At 42.2% G+C, this 20,123-nt stretch overlaps 2 protein-coding genes across 6 annotated transcripts in view; one reads left to right on the top strand and one right to left on the bottom strand.

Moving 5' to 3' along the window:
* Positions 1-11,639, bottom strand: part of LOC132398225 (nuclear pore glycoprotein p62-like) — a 31,011-nt gene extending 19,372 nt beyond the window's left edge. Inside the window, exons 1-5 of one of the 2 annotated variants that reach the window (XM_059977348.1) lie at positions 11,507-11,639; positions 9,160-9,457; positions 6,776-7,218; positions 4,108-4,197; positions 455-562 (exon numbers count right to left, since the gene is read on the bottom strand). In XM_059977348.1, the coding sequence (XP_059833331.1) occupies positions 455-562; positions 4,108-4,197; positions 6,776-7,218; positions 9,160-9,449 (931 nt within the window). In that variant the 5' untranslated portion in view covers positions 9,450-9,457; positions 11,507-11,639. The remainder of the gene's footprint in view (positions 1-454; positions 563-4,107; positions 4,198-6,775; positions 7,219-9,159; positions 9,458-11,506) is intronic. The other variant, XM_059977349.1, reaches the window with a different exon arrangement.
* Positions 11,640-11,773: 134 nt separating this feature from the next.
* dnaaf6 (dynein axonemal assembly factor 6) overlaps positions 11,774-20,123 on the top strand; it is an 80,255-nt gene continuing 71,905 nt past the window's right edge. For 2 of the 4 annotated variants that reach the window (XM_059977354.1, XM_059977350.1), the window contains exons 1-2: positions 11,774-11,905; positions 14,879-14,995. In XM_059977354.1, the coding sequence (XP_059833337.1) occupies positions 14,906-14,995 (90 nt within the window). In that variant the 5' untranslated portion in view covers positions 11,774-11,905; positions 14,879-14,905. The other 2 variants (XM_059977353.1, XM_059977351.1) reach the window with 2 other exon arrangements.

Below are 20,123 nucleotides of genomic sequence, written 5' to 3'. Positions count from 1 at the left end.
GAACCAAATCAAGTGTCAAGTCATTCTGCAGAATGACCATTTGTAAGCTCATTGTTCAAAGTATATTTATTATTAAAGTACTTATGCAGTATATAACCCCAAAATTAAGTCTTCCCCAGATGGTCATGAGACAAAAAAGACAGCAGAAACAAAACGGAAGTGTGTAAAGCCCAATTTTCAGGTCACAAACTATTCAAGAGAATTCAAAATGTGCTCTGCTCTGAGCGCAACCTTGGAAAAGAGTAATTTGATGCACCCAGCCTCCAGGGTCATGAAACAAGATAAGCAAAAGATCAAGACTTACTGACTACAGATTACTAAAATAAATCAGTATTTTCGCCCAGGTAAACAACTGAAGAACAATATTTATAAATGTAAGATTTTGTAATTGCTACTATTACAAACACTGTTTGTATTACACTGTTACTATTACACTATTACATTGTTGACTCACATGTAAATCCACTAGTCACGGTAGAGGTGGAAGGTTCTGAGCTCACCACTGAAGCAAACAGAGATGGCCCTGCTGAAGATGAACAAGTTGAAGGTCCTGTGGTCAAACCTACAGGGACAGAATTTTCAATCTTTGTGAAATTCAGAGGCAAATGTTTCCCAGAATGAACACTAGGCAAGCTTGGACTAGAAGATACTGCTGTTCAAGGGTATTGTTTCACTCATACCAAGGGTTGAATAATGCTTGGAAATATTATCCATAAACATAAACCACTGCTGCAAATGCACTGAGATGGCTTACTTGGATTTTACTAAGGCTTTGACAAGGTCCAGTGTGCCGATCAAGAAGGTTAAGACACAAGGGATCCAAAACTGGTTGGCAAACTGGGTCCAAAAGTGGCTCAGTGAGAGAAGGCAGAGGTAAGTGGTAGATGGGTGTTTCTCTGACTGAATGTAAATGTCTTAGATAAGATTACAGGTGGCCGGATTCATTAGTTTGCATATAATGTGAAAATTAGAATATTTAAAGTATTATGTACAGCCTGAGTTAGCACACTATAAGAACACAGTGATAGTAATAATGTTATGCCAAAGAGATTCACCAGGATGTTGTATGGAATCGAGCATTTTGCTTATAAACAGAGATTAGAAAGGGAAGGTTTATAAAATTATGAGGAGCATACAGAGGATATATGAACAATTTTCTCAGGGCAAGGGAGTCTAGAACTAGAGAAGAGAAATTTAAAAAGGAAATCTAATGGGTAAGTTTTTCCAAACTGAGGGTGGTGGTTATCTGGAACAAAGTTATAGAGGCAGATACAATTACAAGGTTTAAGGGGTACTTGGACAAGTACTCTGATAAGAAATAAATATAAGGTTACAGGCTGAATGCAGACAATTGAGATTAGTGTAGGCAGGCATCATGGTCAACACGGACAAGAAGGGCTGAATGGTCTCTCTCCATGCTGTTCGATTCTGTAATTCAAGAGAAATATGGAGATAGGACAAGGCTATGTAAAGAAACTCGTTGGCAAGTAGTACCACACTCAGTTAAATCCAAATGCTAAAAATAGGGCATAATCAAAAGAACCCTAAAAGCTTGACACAAGAACAATAATGTATTCGGACAAACTACTGTTCAAGAGTCATATCGAATTTTGATTGCTTTCCTGACCAAAACAAAAACAAGCATTCTTTATTAAAGCTTCACTTTGCACACTGTAAAGGTGGTTAGCAAATAGAAATACTCTGCCTCCATAAAGCCATTTAGCTCATTCTATCATAGAATGTTCTACATGTCACTCACTACCACCCCAATCTTCCCTCCTACTGAAAACCGAGTTGCACCTTTCACTTTCCCAGTCCTGACCAAGGGTCACAGACCCAATCATTGACTATTTCAAATTTCCAAAGTTATTTCAGAATTGCTGAGTTTTTCCAGCATTTTTGTCACATAACCCGCCTACACCAAATGGTGAGTTAGCATCTGCGAATGTACTCTAGCAGCAAAACCTACAAGAATACCAAAGATGCACATCAATACCAGAAAGACCTCTTGAAAGTTATCATACCAAAATGTTAATTAGAAGGCAAGAGAGAGTACATTTTGTTGGTCATATCAGTGGGTTTTGATGTGAGATAGGCAAATTATAAGTCAATCACTAGGATGGGAGACAGCAGTTGAGGAGGAAATAAATGTTGCAGTAAGGTGACCAGGTCCTGATTTAAAAATTACCCAAAATTTAATGTCAGGTTTAAATGGTGAGGATGGCAGGCTGGAGATATGTGTCTACCAAAGCAGATACAAGACGCTCCTTTCCTCTGCTAACCTGCAGATCACCCTGGGTAAGGTATAGTACCTGCTTAGCCCACCGCCACCCCAGTCATGTAAACCATAGGAGCAGCCAGCGCATATCACAAGTCCTGGTTAAGTGACCACTGACGCCAAGCAGACAAGCTCTAAAGAATATTGATAATGGCCGGGGACACCCGTCTTGTAAAGTCACTGCCCAGAATGTAGTAATAGCAAACCACCTCTGTGAAAAAATGTGCCAAGAACAATCATAGTCATGGAATGATCATGGCCGTTTACGTCTTGCGACATGGCACATAATGAACGAACTTAAGCAATAATCGTTGATGTGTACTGGTTAAACCACACCTTGAGATCAAGATATAATTTTGATTTCCATCAGTTCATCATTCACCACAGGGGTTTTCCTACCAACAAAAGCAGCCTTATGTTTATATCTAGTTTTAAAACAGCATAACCCAGGTGTCCCCCAAGAGCAATAATGAGATTTGAAAAGAACACTTAATAAGTCACTAGTTCAGGTAAACAACAGCAAACTAAAAATAGATTTCAAATAGCATGGTACTGTAGTGGTTAGTGTAATGCTATTAGAGCGACAGGGACCCACATTCAATTCCACTGAGGTATATAAGGAATTTGTACGTTCTTCCCACAATCACATGAATTTCTTCGGGGTGCTCTAGCTTCCTCCCACTTTCCAAAGATGAATGGGTTAGTAGGTTAATTGGTCAACACAGAAGGGCCTGTTATCATACTCTATCTCTTTTAAAAAAAGTGTCTTCGAGGAAGAGATAAAGAGGCAGAGAAAAGTAAAGGAGAAATTCCTTTGCTTAAAACCCAAGCAAATGAAAGTATATTCCTGAATTTGGACTCAAGGGCACAGGGATGAGGGGTGACCCAGTTGAGGGTCAGGAAACACTTAAAACTTGCCAAAACCTAAGGCCCACAGTTAAATTTGATTTTGGGCTAGACCAAGTATCCACTACAAACACCCAAATGAAGTCGCACTAACTGCTGAATACTAGTCTAGGAATTTGAATGGAGTTGGTTTCGGAGAAAGGGGGAGATTTAAGTGGAAAGCACGAGGAAAGGTACTCCACTACACAGAACGGAATTTGCTGCCAGAAGAGATGGTAAAGTCAGATAGAAACACAACTTCTAAGAGGCATTTGGAAAGACAGCCCAATAAGCAAGGAAAGGCAGGATGCAAACTTAATGCAGGCAAATGGACTTAGTATAGATAAGCTCAACAGTCACATGTGCTGGGACAAAAAGCCTATTTATTGTTCTGCGACTCAGTTCACAAGTCTCCCCATCCTTGTAGCAACAAAGGGTTTTATTTAATCTGTCAATTTTGCTCATGACGTCAAAGGGTGGGAAACACAATTGGAAAACATCTTGCAAGCACAGGTCCCTCAAATCAGCAACTTTAAACAGCCCTTTCCATCACATTGGTATTTAAAATGAAAAAAACACTCCTGTGCACCCAAGTTCTTCCATCTGGCAGCAATGGGTTTTGGACAATTCCTCCCACACCACACCATCCTCAAAGATGCTCCTCCACTGAAGACAACAAATTGCTTGTTGCTCCAGTCCAGCATCTTCAATATCGTTTAGTCTCCATGGTAACTGGATTAATGACTTACATGTTTCAGTTTGCCAACTAAGTCACAGTTTAACCATATCCATACTAAGATATTGATGAGCTTCTGACTTTCCTCAATCCATGACAACTGGTTATCTCCCATAAATGTCAAAAACTCACTGTAGCTCTTGCAGTGTGAGTTTTCCACATAAATGCTCTTTAACAACAGATGACCACTACATTGGACTCTGCTCACCTGCTGGCTTTGCACCAAAAGGAAGACTTTGTGCAGTTAAAGCTGATGTGGCTGCACTTGATACGGCTGTAGGTGCACCAAAAGAAAAACCTGAAAGATAAAAGTAAAAACAGAGGGAGCCTGTGACAATTATTACACAGCAAAACCGCATTGTAGTGTACATCTCCTGAATGGGATGACCCTCCATAAAAGAACAAGCTTTTCAATGTAGAATAAAATGCCAATAATTCATCATCCTCAAGACTGTGGTAATGCTGGACTCCTGATATTTTCTGAACATATTTGTTTTTTTAAAATATATTATACAGTACAACAGTGTCATGATTTTCCCATGAACCTGGTGTGCTTAGAGAGGGCAAAGTTAACAGTGCTAAAGCAAATAGATTCCTAAATAATCAAACATTCAATTCTTACTGTATTGTTCTTCAACAGGACCAAGCAAACATTAGAAATACCAACCATGCATCATTTCACATATCAATTGCATTTGGGGAAGGAAGAGTGGAGGTGGGTCAGTTTACAAAGCAAAGCTGGGGATAGGAGACAGAAGGTCAAGTGATCAGGCGTGCAACTACCAATCTTTATGTATTACTGAAAGCAGCATTGTGGGTATAAATCTGGAAATAAAATATGTATCACAGCAGAACCAGGTGATGAGTGCTCAATAAGCATTGGTATGTGTTGATAAAAAAAGTGAAAAATAACAGTGGATTCTGAATAGTGCTTAAGATGGTCAGTGCAATACACACCCCATTCATCCTTAACAACTGTGAAGAGGCCAGCTAGAAGTGCCTCGTGGTATATCATACCACAGAGTCATAGTAACAACAGCAGAGACACAGGCCCCTCGACCCATCTGTGACCCATTTAAACTGCCTAGTCCCATTAACCTGCACCAGATCATAGCCCTCCATACCTCGTCTATCAAAATACCCATACAAGCTTCTCTTAAATGTCAAAATCGAGTTTGTATGCACCATTTGCTCTGGCAGCTCATTCCACATTCTCACACTGAGCTTCCTCTCATGTTCTCCTTTAACTTTTCACCTTTCACCCTTAACACATGAAATTGAGTATTAGTCGCACCCAACCTTAGCGGAAAAAGCCTGCTTACATTTATCCTATCTATATGTCTCATAATTTTGTATACCCATAATAAAATCTCCCCTCAATTTTCTGCATTCCAAGGAATAAAGTCCTCACCTATTCAGTTCAGTTCCAGTTTATTGTCATTTAGAAACCACAAATGCAACGCAGTTAAAAAATGAAACAACATTCCTCCAGAATGATATCACAAAAGGACACGACAAAACAGATTGCACCAGAAAATCCACATAACATTTGGTAATCCCCAAATCCAGAGTCCGGAGAGGCTGCTACGTATTAATATTGCGCTACCATCTCAGTGCATTCCCCGGAAAGGAGCTCCAAACCCACCAGACAAAACAAGACTACCCAGACACACCAAGTCAGGAGACCAACTCTACCACCCAACAAACCAAAAACTAAGACTACAAGACCTACACAAAAACCACATAATTACATATAGATGTAATTAACATATAGTTACAACAGACAATACCATAATTGACAAAAAACAGACCATGGGCACAGTAAAAATAGCCCAAAGCTGTTAAAAGACTATAAATTCAAAAGAAACCACCACACAGTTTCCACAAGTTCTCAGGGTCCCGACAGACTCGTCATCCCACACAGGCGGCAGAAGGGAATACTCCCGCTATAGACTTCAAAGGCGCTGCCGGACCCAGCCTCGCAGACGCAGCACACAATGAAAGCTCCGTCGGACCCAGCCTCGCAGATGCAGCACACAGTGAAAGCGCCCCGACCGCATCGGACTCCAAGTCCATTGAACTTCTGAGCCCCCGACCACCACTTCCGGCACAGCATCTCTGAGCGCCATCCTTTGCTGAGCGCACTATGATGCCCCCGCCAACGCAACCCCGAGGACTGGGGGCCTGTTTTTCTCAGCAGAGACCCGAACCTCACAACAGCAGCAGCAACGAAGTAGGCCTTCCTGCAGATTTCCAGATGTTCCTCCGTGCTCCCACATCCATTTTTCATCAGATTAGGATTGTGCATGGCACCCCGCTTAACAAATAACAGATATCAACTCCGGAGAGGCCGCTGCAAACTGCGTCGCACCGCCATCCAATCTTTCCCTATAACTGAGTTCATCCATTCCCAGCCACATCTTTGTAAATTTTCCCTGTACTCTTTCTACCTGGTTTGCATCTTTCCTGTACATAGGAGACTAAATCTTTACACAATACTCCAAATTAGGCCACATCAACGTCATCAAATTCAACATAACATCTCATATCCTGTACTCAATACTTTGATTTATGAAGGCCAATGTGCCAAAACATTTCTTTATGACCCAATCTACCTGTGACGCCAGTTTCAATGAATTATTGACCTATATTCTCAGATCCCTTTGCTCTATAGGACTTCTCAGTGCCCTATCGTTCACAGTTTAAGACCCACCCTGGTCGAAGCACAACACCTCGCACTTGTCCGCATTAAATTCCATCTGCCATTTTGCAGCCCATTTTTCTAGTTGGTACAGATCCCACTGCAAGCTCTGATTGTCTTTTTGATGAGGACTCATGTACACTGCCAGGAGTACGCATACTGAAATAAAACCCACCTGTTGTAGGTGCTCCAAGAGAGCCTGGTGCTGCTGGCTTAGGGGCTGCTGTAGTACTTGCTGGAGTTCCAAACCTGAACCCACCAATTGCTGGTGTTGTGTTGGTTGCAAAGCCAAATCCCCCTGCTGTGGTTGTCTGGGTTGAAGCCACTGGAGTAGTGGTAAATCCAAATCCAGTGGAAGCTGTTGTCTGGGCTGTGGCTGTGGAGCAAGCAACAGCACCAAATCCCACGGTAGCTGGCTGAGCTGAGGCGTTGCCAAAATTGAAGCCAGTTGGAGCCAAGGTCTGGGTAGCCGGTCCGGAGGATAGTGAGAAGGCAGAGGTGGTGGCAGTGCCGGTAGAGGTGGCTGCAACTGCAGCACTTGTGGATGGTGTGCAACCAAAGAAGCCAGAGGCTGGTTGGGTTGTTGCAATGCCAAATGATAAATTGGTTTTATTCATTCTGTGGAGAAAACACAAGTTTGGATGAGAAGGAAGATTTGCATGTTTACTTCACATGACCACATAAGTTTCCAAAGGACCTCACTCAACAAACTGTTGTAATATAGGAAATGAGAGCATCGATCTACGGCAGAAATCTGATGGCTATCAAAATTTAAATGGTGTTAGCATCCAAGGGATAAATAATGACCAGCACGTTGATGAAAACAATGTTGCTCTTTGAAAAGTACCATGAGATCATTTCCTCTGCACAGAAGTCTCAGCTATGTCGAATTGCCCAGGTATGAGTGTATCTGCAAATCTGAGCAGGATTACCCCATGTCTCACCCAAATCAGCATCGCACTCAGTGCACAGGTGATCAGCTGGAGTCATAAAGTGCAACTTTAAAATGAACTTCAGACCCAGACAAGAAATGTTAATAATTCACACACAGTTGACAAGCTTAAGCAGGTACAACCAGGCAGTATTACAACTGGACCAATCCAAGCTATCATGTTTGCTGTTGTGTGCTGGGGCAGTAGGCTGAGGGGTAGCAGACACCAACAGAATCAACAAAACTCATTCGGAAGGCCAGTGATGTTGTGGGAATGGAACTGGACTCTCTGTTGGTGGTGTCTGAAAAGAGGATGCTGTCCAAGTTGCATGCCATCTTGGACAATGACTCCCATCCACTCCATAATGTACTGGTTAGGCATAAGAGTACATTCAGCCAGAGACTCATTCCATCGAGATTCATTCCTGCCAGTGGCCATCAAACTTTACAACTCCTCCCTCAGAGTGTCAGACACCCTGAGCCAATAGGCTGGTCCTGGGCTTACTTCCACTTGGCATGACTAACTTATTATTATTTAATTATTTATGATTTTCTATTGCTATATTTCTTCACTATTCTTGGTTGGTGCAGCTGTAACGAAACCCAATTTCCCTCAGGATCAATAAAGTATGTCTGTCTGTCACACTCTGCCAGATCTATTACAAAATCAATGCAGTAACAGTATATGAGCTGAGTGGCACAACCCTTTCAAGATATCATCAGCCAAACAATCCATCTTGTTCCCCCACATTCAACCCCTCCTGCTCCATCTCCCTGAATTCAATCTATGCCCAAGCTATCTCTGTATCCACAACACCCTTATCTGACTCTATTTCCCACTAGTGGCATATATGAGAGACCAGAGTATACTCAAAATGAGTACAACTACAGGTGCTCAAATCATGCAATTAAAACAGAAAACACTGGAAAAATGCAGTCGGTTAAGTAGCGTCTGTGGAATGAGATACCAGTCCAGATCAGGAACGCTTCTTCAGAATTTGGGGAAGAGTTGTAAGGGGGGAGGGTTCTATTTTAAAGCAGAACTCGGGAAAGGATTGAAATGCTTGACAAACAACATGATGAAGGTTCCTGAAACGCGAGGGCTGACCATGAGGAAGGCAATTCATCCCATGGCTCCTTCCCTTGTAACCAGAGGTAATGCAACACCGTTTTTCTTTCCATCATTTAGGAGCCCAAAGATATCATTCCAGGTGAAAGTAATTCTTCTGTACTCCTCTCAATCTACTGTACTGCATTCAATGTTCACAACATGGTCTCCTCTATGCTGAAATTCCCAATCCCACTCTGACCTGTCTGCTTGTAGCCTCTTCCACAGCCACAGTGAGGCTCAATGCAAACTAGAGGAATAAGATCTTATTTTTGGTCTAGGCACATTGCAATCTTCTAAAGTGAACAATGAATTATTCTCCCATCATATCACAATAATAACCCTCCTCCCACTCTGCTTTCAAAACTGACACTCTTCTACTCTCCCCCAGTTCTGAGAAAGGGTTCCTGACCCCAAACATTGACTAGTTTCCCTTTCCAAAGATGCTGCCTGAACGATTGAGTTCTTTCAGCAATTCTGATTCTTGAAGATTGATGCAGTGTCCAATAGTGTAACATACCCGAGTAAGAAGTTTCCACCTGTGGTGGTTGTTGCTGGTTGTGCTGGAAAGCTAAAACCAGTGGATGAAGTTGCCGCTACATTTGGCGTAGCGAATGAGAACATACTGGCATTTGGGGCCGAGGTGGTGGCAGCCACCGTGGCTGCTGACTGCTGAGCTGTTGAAAAGCCAAAGCTGCCTTGAGAACCTCCAGCATTGGTGCCAAAGGAAAATCCACCTGTGCCACCTGCAGTAGTCTTCTGTGTTGCAAATGAGAAGCCTCCAGATGGGTTTGTGAAATTAAAGGTCATTTTGAAACCTGAAGGAATAGACAGATAAAGCAATGAAATCCAGATCAGATAAGTTTCCTTCTTTGCACTTTTGAAACAAGAGAACAGATAGTACAGTGCTCACGAGCCAAATCTCAGATGTTCTCCACAAGCCCCAACAACAAAAACCACTGTTTCTTTCCAACCAAAGCCAGCCTCTCTTTCCTCTACAATGCATCTCATCCTGATACGCACTTCACAATTCGTGATCCACACTGGGTTCGGCATTGCCCCCACTTCCTCGCCTCTAGTTCCGAACTGACAGTCACAGCTTGCTGACTTGCTGCCTCACAACTCTGGTTAAACAGTAACCATGGGTGCAGTCTATGTAGAATTTGCATGCTTTTCCTGTGCCTAGTTGACATTTTTTCTGGGTGCTCTAGCTTCCTCCAAAGATGTGCAGACTAATCAGTGACTAGAAATTGCCCTACTGTTTGGGTGAGTGGAGACTCTGGAGGGGCCTGATGGGAAATGCAAGACTAAAATTGGGATTAGTATAAATAGGTGGTTGATGGCCACATGCTGTCTCAGTGGGCCAAAGAATATGTTTATTATATTACTTTATGAAGTGGTTGCCAGTGACTAAACAATCTGATCTACTTGGAAAGAGATCCAAATGTGAAAAGAGGAAAAACATGAGTTTAATATATTAATTTTAAACAATCTTGGCTTAGACATGAAGATTCAGAATCATTTTTGGTGGGAATATGAAATAACAAGAGAGAAAAAATAATTCAAACGGGAAAATCTGCAGATGCTGGAGAGACAAGCAAAACACACAAAATGCTGGAGGAACTCAGTAGGCAAGGCAGCATCTATGGAAAAGAGTAAACAGCTGATGTTTTGGTCAGAGACCCTTCATCAGGACTGAAAAAGATGAGAAGTCAGAACAAGGAGGTGGGAGGAGGGGAGGTGGAAGTACAAGGTGGCAGGTGATAGGTGAAACTGGGAGAAGGGGAGGAAATAAAAGTAAAGAGCTGGGAAGTTGATTGGTAAAGAAGGTAAAGGGCTGGAGAAGGGGGGATCTAATAGGAGAGGGTAGAAGACCATGAAAAAAAGGAAAGGTCAAGGAGCACCAGTGGGAGGTGATGGGCAGGTAAGGAGATAAGGTGACAGAGGGAAATGGTGAGGGTGAAGGGGTGGGCATTAACAGAAGTTCGAGAAATCGACGTTCATGTCATCAGGTTGGAGGCTACCGCAGTTGTATAAGGTGCTGCTCCTCCAATGAGTGTGGTCTCGTTGCAGCAGTAGAGGAAGCCACATACTGACATATCAGAATGGGAAGTAGAATTGAAATGCGTGGCCACTGAGAGATCCCCCTTTTTCTGGCAGATAGAGGATAGGTGCTCAGTAAAGTGGTCTCCCAATCTATGTCAGGTCTCATCAATATACAGGAGACCACACTGGGAGCACAGGACACAGTATATGACTGTTTGAAGAAAAAAATAATTGTTTGAAGTACCTTATCATTAGCGGATTATTTCACGACAATAGTTCACTGAACTGCTGAATCACCATCCCTACAGCCTGTGTACATCCTGATTTCTGGTGCTGAATGTTTGAAGTCGGCACATTCTCCCGATTTTGACATGGATTTCCTTCCACATCTCAATGGTGTGCAGGTTAATGTGCCACTGTCAAATTTCCCCATAATGCGTGGGCAGCACTGATCGGAATATGTACAGTAGATTAAAGGTAAAATGATGCCTGAAGAACCAGTTCTGTATTTAGATCTACCCCAGGGACACCGTCTATACATATTTAACGTCAGGATCGACAGACTGGACTGGGAAATCGTTCTAAACATCGATTCACCACCCCACATCAAAGGTCCCAGAGACCGGATAGCTCCTTCGCATCAACCCCAGATCTGGATCAGGCCTCCCCTCCCCCTCCTTCGCTCGTCCTACCGAACCAAGGCCTCATTTCTCCAGCAACTACCCCCCACACCCCAGGAAGACCAGGGACTCAGTCCCCTCCAGCGTGGCGCTCCCTCTTCCTCCTCCCGAGGCGCTCCCTCTCCCGCTCCCTCTATTCACCTCGAGCTTCTGTTCGCCTCCTTCCATCCGGGTCCTACTACCATGCGTCAGCGCGCGACGCAAAGTCCCAGAGGGCAGCCCCGATGAGCGCCCGTATGCATTTCAGGTCATTTTAAATGTCGTGGAATGCAACATTTGAGGAATTTCATGATTATAATTACAACGAATGTTAATATTCCTCTCGAACCAGCGGAAGGCATGGTTATTTTCGGCGTGGGCGGCACAGCCCAGACTATGAAATATCGCAGATAGAGGTGCTCACTATTGGTCAAAGCCGTCGAGATTCCAATAAGCGATTGGTTGCTTCAACTGTCTGTCAACATCCTTTCCCTCTTCGCTTGTGTACTGTTGTCATGGAGACTGCGCTGAGCCTGGAGACGAATCAGGAACCTGGAGAGGGTGAGCCCTGGGGTTAGGGCGATGTGCGGGTGAGGATGAGGGAAGGGAGGGGAGGCAGGGATTAGGAGGAAGTGGGTACCGGAGTGGATGGTCCAAGAGTTGGTGGTGGTTAAGAGCAGGTGAGAGTGGTGAGTGAACCGGGAAGGAGGCGGCGGGAGATGGGAGAGAAGGGTCGGGGATGTGAGGGAGACGAGAGGGGTGAAAGTTGGAGGAGCTTGGGCAAGGGCAAGTGGATGAGAGGTATTAGGAGATGTAGAATTGGTCAGGGGAGAACAGGAGAAATGAAGAGCTACAGATGAAGCGGGATCTATTGAAGTGCCTGAGGTATAAACTATAGATAAATAATTTGGTATTAAGACAATATAATTGCATACAATACCGAGCAAGGAAATTAGTCCCAGTGATTATGCTCCACGTGTGCTTCACCTTATCCTTACTGGTCTGTTTCTATGACATAATCCTGGTCAGACCCCACTTGGAGTACTGTGCTCAGTTCTAGTTGCCTCACTACAGGAAGGATGTGGAAGCCATAAAAAGGGTGTAGAGGAGATTTACAAGGATGTTGCCTGGATTGGGGAGCATGCCTTATGTGATTAGGTTGAGTGAACTCAGTCTTTTCTCCTTGGAGTGAAAGAGGTGACCTGATAGAGGTGTACAAGGTGATGAGAGGCATTGGTTGTGTGGATAGTCAGAGGCTTTTTCCCAGGGCTGAAATGGTTGCCACAACAGGGCACAGGTTTAAGGTGCTGGGGAGTAGGTACAGAGGAGATGTCAGGGGTAGGTTCTTTACTCAGAGAGTGGTGATTGCATGGAATGGGCTGCCAGCAACGGTGGTGGAGGTGGATATGATAGGGTCTTTTAAGAGGCTTTTAGATAGGTACATGGAGCTTAGAAAAATAGACGGCTAAAGGTAAGCCTAGTAATTTCTGAGGTAGGGACATGTTCGGCACAACTTTGTGAGCTGAAGGGCCTGTAGGCTTTTTATGTTTCTATAACCCACTATCTTCTTTCTCATACGTTCATCCAGGCTGCCCTTAAATTTACAGTTTTACATTCTCACTGAAAAACAAAATGCTGGAAACACTCAGTGGGTCTGGCAGCATCGGTGGAAAGATAAAAGAGCCAAGAGTTCATACCATCAAAAGATGCTGCCTGACCTGCTGAGTGTGACTAGCATTTTATAATTTTGTTTTAGATTCACAGCATCTCCATTTTTTTATTTTCATCCATGTTTACACTACTCTATGGTGCATACAAATTCCTTCTGAATTTCCCGTTGGTTTATTGATGATGATCTTATATTGTTGGCCTCAAGTAATACTCCTCTCCACATATGGAAAAATTTTCTCTGCAATTACTCTGTTAAAACAGTTCATATGAAATATATCCTCAGATATCTTCTTGAGATATAAAGATCCCCACTTCAGCATTTCTATCCTTTCCTCAGATGTATATGCTTAAATTTCTTATGTCATTATAAATCTCTGCACCTTCTCTGTTATCTCTGCATTCTCATCAGGACTGGAATGTGACGTTGATACATGTTTGCATTTATCAAATTATAGAGAGATACAGCAAAAACATCTATTCCACACTAACCACCAGCCATCGATTTACCCTAATCCTATATTAATCCCATTCTCCCTACATTCTAGCAGCTTTCAAGTATTTACCATTCACCTACATTTTAGGGGCAAATTTATTGACCACTTAACCCACCGACTTGTACATCTTTGGGAACTGGAGCACCTTGAGTAAATCTCACATGGTCGCAGGACAGAACATGCAAATTCCACACAGGTCAAGATTAATGCCAGGTGTCTGTTACTGTCAAGCAGAATTATAATCAGAATCACAGTTAGGTTTAACTTCACTGGCTTATGTCATGAAATTTGTCGTTTTGCACCAACAGTACGATGCAATACATATTTTAAAAAAACTATAAATTATAATAAGATATATATACTGTAAATAAATTTAAATTTAGTAAGTAGAGCAAAAATGGTGAGGCAGTGTACATGGTTTCAATGTTCATTCAGAAATCTAATAGCGGTCATGAAGAAACAGTTCTTGAAACAATGAGTATATGTCTTCAAGCTCCTGTACCACCTCCTTGACATTATCAATGAGACGATGGCATGTGCTGTGTGTTGGGGGTCCTTAATCTTGGATGTTGCCTTTTTGAGGCATTGTTTTGTGGAGATGGCCTCAATGCTGATGCCCATAATGGAGCTGGCTAAATTTACCACGTTCTGCAGCTTTTTTTGAACCTGTGCAGTGGCCCCTCCATACCCACTGGTGATGCAACTAGTTAGAATGCTCTGCACGGCACATCTGTAGAAATTTGGGAGAGTTTTTAATGAGTATCAAATCTCCTCGTACTCCTAATGAAATATAGCAGCTCTACTTCTCATTGTCTTTTCATTTTTCTTGCCAATCTGTGGCTCAACCTTAGGATATAATAGCAGATCACTTAAAGATCATAATATGATAAAGCAGAATACATATTCTGTACATTGAATAGGAAAGTATGTTCACAACGTGAAAGCAGTTCCGGGAAGGGTTAAAGCCTAGATTCAATGGAATTTAGAAGACTGAGAATCTTATTGACGACTCTGAGGGAATTATATAAGGTCAATGCTGAAAGGGTTTTTCTTCTTGGAGGGATCTATATCTGGACGTCTACTTTCTGAATATGTTATCTGTCATTTAAAAAAGAAATTAGGAGGAATTTCTTCTTTCAGTCAGTTCCAAATCTTTGGAATTTTTTACATTAAAAAGCTAAGAAGGCTAAACTATTCAGTGTTCAATAGATTATTGCTCAGCAAGGAAATTAAAGTTATGTAGAATGACCAGAAAGAAGGATCTGAAATCAAGAACCAATCTTACTGAATGGTGGAGCTGATTTGAGGGGCAGCCTGGTCTACTCCCGCTCCTATTTCTCACATTCGTATGCATTTGTACTCCAAACAGGGACGTTAAGATCAGCACAGTACCAGAATGGATTTCTCATTTTCTGTTAACCAACTGCAAGCTTTGTCAAATCTACTTACACCTGCAGAACAAGAGGAAGAAGACCTGGAAGAACAGGTAAGTTTCGATAGTGTCAGAAACTCAGGTTAGTAGACAGAATATCAGGGATCTGTGTTTTCTTAAAATTTAAAATTTGAACTTTGTTTCCACCTTTCAAAAGGCAGGTGTTTGTCAAACTTTACATTATGTGATTTGAAACCAGGATCTAACAGTTTACAAGACCCCCGTGCCCCCATAAATCACACTGAAAAGTGTATAATTTATTTGATAGTATATAATGCCAATTTGATACCTCTTAATTTTTTGTTATAATGAAACACCTCATTGCAAAACTTAAAAAATGAAGCTTTTGATGGTTGCCATTCAATCCAAAAACCTTTTTAATTAGATCTAACACTTTGTCTCACTGGGCCCTTCAATATTTCAAGAAATACAAATATGAGACATGTAATACCTACAAGTGTAACAAGTAAAACCTGCAAACTCTCTTGTTTCAATCCTACATGAAAAGTAAATCTCAGATCATACTGCAATACCTGCCTAGACTCTAGTCAGGTGAGGAATAGGCCTGAAGATCTAGAGATACTTTTTTTTTCTTCCTGTAACATCTTTATTAGCATTATTGTTTCTCAAGTCAAATAATTTCCTAAAAGTTCTGTTCAGACCTCCTAAATGACACTTAGTCTAGTTTCCCTGTCTCCCTGTGTAGGTTATGATAGAACATGGAGCATAACTATAATAAGGTTACAAAATTTTGGCAATGTTGTAGACGTTCTCCCCACAACACCTTCCAGGTTCCACCACCCACGTGACTAGGGCAATTTATAGTGAGACCACAGGGAGGAAACCCACACAGTCATAGGGAGGACATGCAAGCTCCACACAGACAGCACTTGAGGTCAGAAATTAATTTGGATACGTTTTGCTGCAAGCAGTTCTAATAGCAGTGCCACAGTGCCAGCCACACAAAGTATCTAAGTAAGCTCTGATCACATGGGCAAGATAAGGATCAGAAACCAGTGGGCTTTAGACAGCAGAAGATACTAAACAATGAAAGGTAGAGGCTACAGATTGAGCTTATTTAGTTTAGTTTTGTTTCAAGAACTCAGGTTAATCAAGAGTGGGGGAAGAGGGAAAAGTGTACATTAAGAAGAGAAGACTGGGAAGAATCTGTACCTTCAGCAAGTGGAAATGAGAAGGAATTCTACTGGATGGATGTTGTGAACTTGCGCAGGGCTTGTCATACCTGTCAGGGTGCAAGAAAACCTAATCAGGCGATCCTAGCAGTACCATTTAGGCCGATACCTGTTCTTGGTGAACCATCTTCCAGGGTCTTAGTGGATTGTGTGGGCCCATTGCCAAAGACTGCAGCTGGCTATGAGTATCTGTTAACTATCATGTATGCTGTGTCTAGGTTCCATGGAATGGTGCCCCTCTGGAACATCACGGCCCAGACTGTGGTAAAAGCCCTTATAAAATTTTCTACACTGGGAGGTTTACCCAAAGGACTCCAATCTGTCCAGGGTAGTAACTTTACATCGAGAACATTCCAGGGGATAGTTAAAGAGTTGAGAGCTAAGCATATTGTATCACCTTTGACCTTACTGAGAGAGCAATGGTCAGCAGAGATCCCCACAAACAGGCCAAATGTCCTTGGCGTTAGTCAACAATAGCGAAGGAGCCATAATACTAAATCATCCATTTTAATCCTTGTCTCTCTGTCTCCCATCTACAACAGAATGCCTCCTCCATCCCCTTCATCTCTCTCTCTCGTTAGCAGCATAGTTCACAGGGGGGTCAACTCTGGACCCCATCTCCAATTGGTTTTCTCATCACACATAACAGTACATGAGGGGAAGATTTTTCACTCAGAGGGTGATAAAAGTGTGGAATGAGTTGCCAGCGGCAGTGGAGAATGCAAGTTCGATTTCAACGTTTAGGAGAAGTTTAGATAAATGTATGGATTGAAGGGCATGGAGGCTATGGTCCAGATGCAGGTCGAGGGGAGTAAGCAAATTAATAGTTCGGCATGGACTAGTTGGGCTGAATGGCCTATTTCTCTGCTGTAGTTCTCTACTAGGGAGGAAACTATACAATTTTAATTCAGAGACTGAGGATGGGCAAGTGTCTATGGTGGAACCCTTTGAAGACAGTAACAATTCACTCAAATTTAAGGCAGCCATGGAAAAGGATAAGACTGGACCTCAAGTAAGGTTTTAAATTAGGGTAAGACTGACTTCTATTGTGAATGACATGACTTGGCTAAAGTAGATTGGGGGCAACTACTGGAGGGAAATACAACATTTAATAGAGTGAAATAGTAATAGTTCAGAATCAACATAAGGGTAAGGGTAAAAAGCAAAGGTGGTGAGATTAATGAACTTTGGTTAACAAAGCAAATTGAGGGTTGATCAGACAATAGAAAGTGTTGTACATCAGCCATGGAAATTGTTATTAAGCGAGTCTTTTGAGGTTACAGAGAATATAGGAGAGATTTAAGATAGCAGTTAGGAGAGCAGAAAGGGGACATGGAAAGGGCCTGAGCAACAGATTGAAGAGAATACCAAAACCTTTTATAAATGTATTAGGAGCAAGGAGGTAGCTAGGGTGCCAAAAGGGAAGTTTTTGTCTGAAGCCTGTTTTTTCCTTTGATAATTTTGGGAGATATATGTGATGTCCTTAACAAATACTTTGCATCACTATTCACCAGGGAGAAGAGAATGGAGATGCAAGGTTGGGGAGGTGTATGCTGTTATTCTAGATGTGTGTATCAGGAAAGAGAAGCTGTTGGATGTATGATATACATTCAGGAGGAGAAAGCTCCAGGGCCTGATGAAGTATATCTGAGAGAGTTATGTGAAGAAAAGTTTAAAGTCAATTTATTATTAAAATACACATATGTCACTATATACAATGTTGAGATTCATTTTCTTGTGGGCATATTCAGTAAATCCAAGAATCAGAACAGAATCAATGGAAGACTGTACCCAACAGGATGGATAAATAACCAATGTGCAAAAAACAACATACTGCAAATGCAAAGAAATAAGGGAGGAGACTGTGAAAGTCTGGCAGAGAATTTTGCATCATCTTACCAAAATATTGATGGGCAGCTCATATTCTTCCCATTTTCAAGAAGGGCAGTATGGGTAAGCCAGGAAAATGTAGGCAGTGAGTCATATATCAGTAGTAAGGAAACTGTTGAAGAATATTTTAGGACTGCAATTTCTGATCACCTGGAAAGGTAGCATCTGATTGGAGGAGTCAGTATGGTTATTATCATCAGGATGCTCTTCAATGACTATAGCTCTACATTCAACACCAAAATTCCCTCAAAACTAAGCAATAAGCTCCAAGACCTAGGCCTCAATACATTGTTGTGCAACTGTACTGATGCACCACCAATAACTCACACTGAGACGTAAGGCGAGATATCGGCTTTTATTGACTGGAAGAAGGAACCAGGAGTGAGTGTCCATCATACTATGACCTGGAGACTGAGGCCGAGCATCAGGCCTCAGATCGCCTTTATACAGGGGCCTGTGGGAGGAGCCACAGGAGCAGTCAGCAGGGGGCGTGTCCAGACAGGCACATAGTTCACCACATGTACCCTCGATTTTATCACAAACAGAGCCCGGTCAATTCAGATTGGCTGAAACATCTCCTCCACAATCACCACCAGCACAGGAGAACTGCAAGGCTGTGTGCTTAACCCCTGCTCCACGCATTTTATACTTATCACTGAGAGGCCAAGTACAGCTCCAATGTCATATCTAAGTTTGCTGGTGACACCACTGTTATGGGCCGAATCAAAGGTGGTGACAAATCAGTATGTAGGAGGGAGATTGAAAATCTGGCTGGATGATGCCACAACAAGAACCTCTCACTCAATGTCAGCAAAACCGAAGAGCTGATCATTAACTACAGGGGGAGGAAACTAGAGATCCATGAGCCAGTCATCATCAGGGCATCAGAGTTAGAGAAAGTGAACAAATTTAAATTCCTTGGTGTTAACATTTCAGAGGATCTGTCATGGATCTAGTACTATTACAGAGAAGGCATAGCAAAGTCTCTACTTTCTGAGAAGTTTGCAGATTTGACATGTTATGTAAAACTTTGACAAACTTCTACAGATGCATGGTGGAGGGTATACTGACTGGATGTATCATACTCTGGTACGGGAACACCAATGCCCTTGAACGGAAAAAGCTACAAAAAGTAGTGGGTACAGCCCAGTCCATCAGAGGTAAAGCCCTTCCCACTATTGAGCACATTTACAAGGAATGCTGTCGCAGGAAAGCAGCATCCATTTCAAGGGCCCCCACCATCCAGGCCATGCTCTCTTCTTGCTGCCACCATCACAAAGAGAGTACAAGATCCTCAAGTCCCACATCGCCAAGTTTAGGAACAATTATTAACACTAAACCATCAGGCTCTTGAACCAGAGGAGATAACTTCACTCACTCGAACACTGAACTGATTCCACAGCCAATGGATTCACTTCTAAGAAGTCTACAACTCACATTCTCAATGTTTATTACTTATTTATTATTATTATTTTTTCTGCTCAAGCTGGTAAGACCTGAGGTGTGAGCATAGTCAAGTATGCTCATTTCTCAATTGCTAGGACCTTTTGGACTATTTTAGTAGCGTTTAGTACTGTGGCTTTCTGAAACTTTACGTAGATATTGCTGTGGCCCTGATTGTGTATGCTATTGTGTAGTAGCTGTAAGATGTTGCCAATTGTAGATACAGGTGTCCCCCACTTTACGAATGTTCGCTTTACACCACTTCACTTCTACAAAAGACCTGCATTAGTAACCTGTTTCCACATTTCAAAGAGGATTTTCGCTTTTACAAAAATTTTTCCCGTATAAGTTAATGGTTCTTTGCTTTACGCCATTTCGGCTTAAGAAAGGTTTCATAGGAATGCTCTACCTTTGTAAAGGGGGGGGCACCTGGATTACTATCCGGACAATGTATACCCTGTTCATGTTCCAAAGTCTTTCAATTTCCTCTTTTAATTCAGCATATTTCTGGTGTTTTTGACTTATTGACTTCTGTAAGTTATGTGTGTTGGAATGGCTATGTCTATTAAATAAGTTGCTCTTGCTTGTTCATTCTGTGCTATTATATCCTGAGCTATTACAGATTGTCCTATCTGTAATAACAGATCGGTTGTAAT

Source organism: Hypanus sabinus, chromosome 8, assembly GCF_030144855.1.
Source record: "Hypanus sabinus isolate sHypSab1 chromosome 8, sHypSab1.hap1, whole genome shotgun sequence".
Taxonomy (NCBI): domain Eukaryota; kingdom Metazoa; phylum Chordata; class Chondrichthyes; order Myliobatiformes; family Dasyatidae; genus Hypanus; species Hypanus sabinus.
The sequence above is the reverse complement of the archived record's forward strand: the minus strand, read 5'-3'. Positions and strand labels throughout refer to the sequence as shown.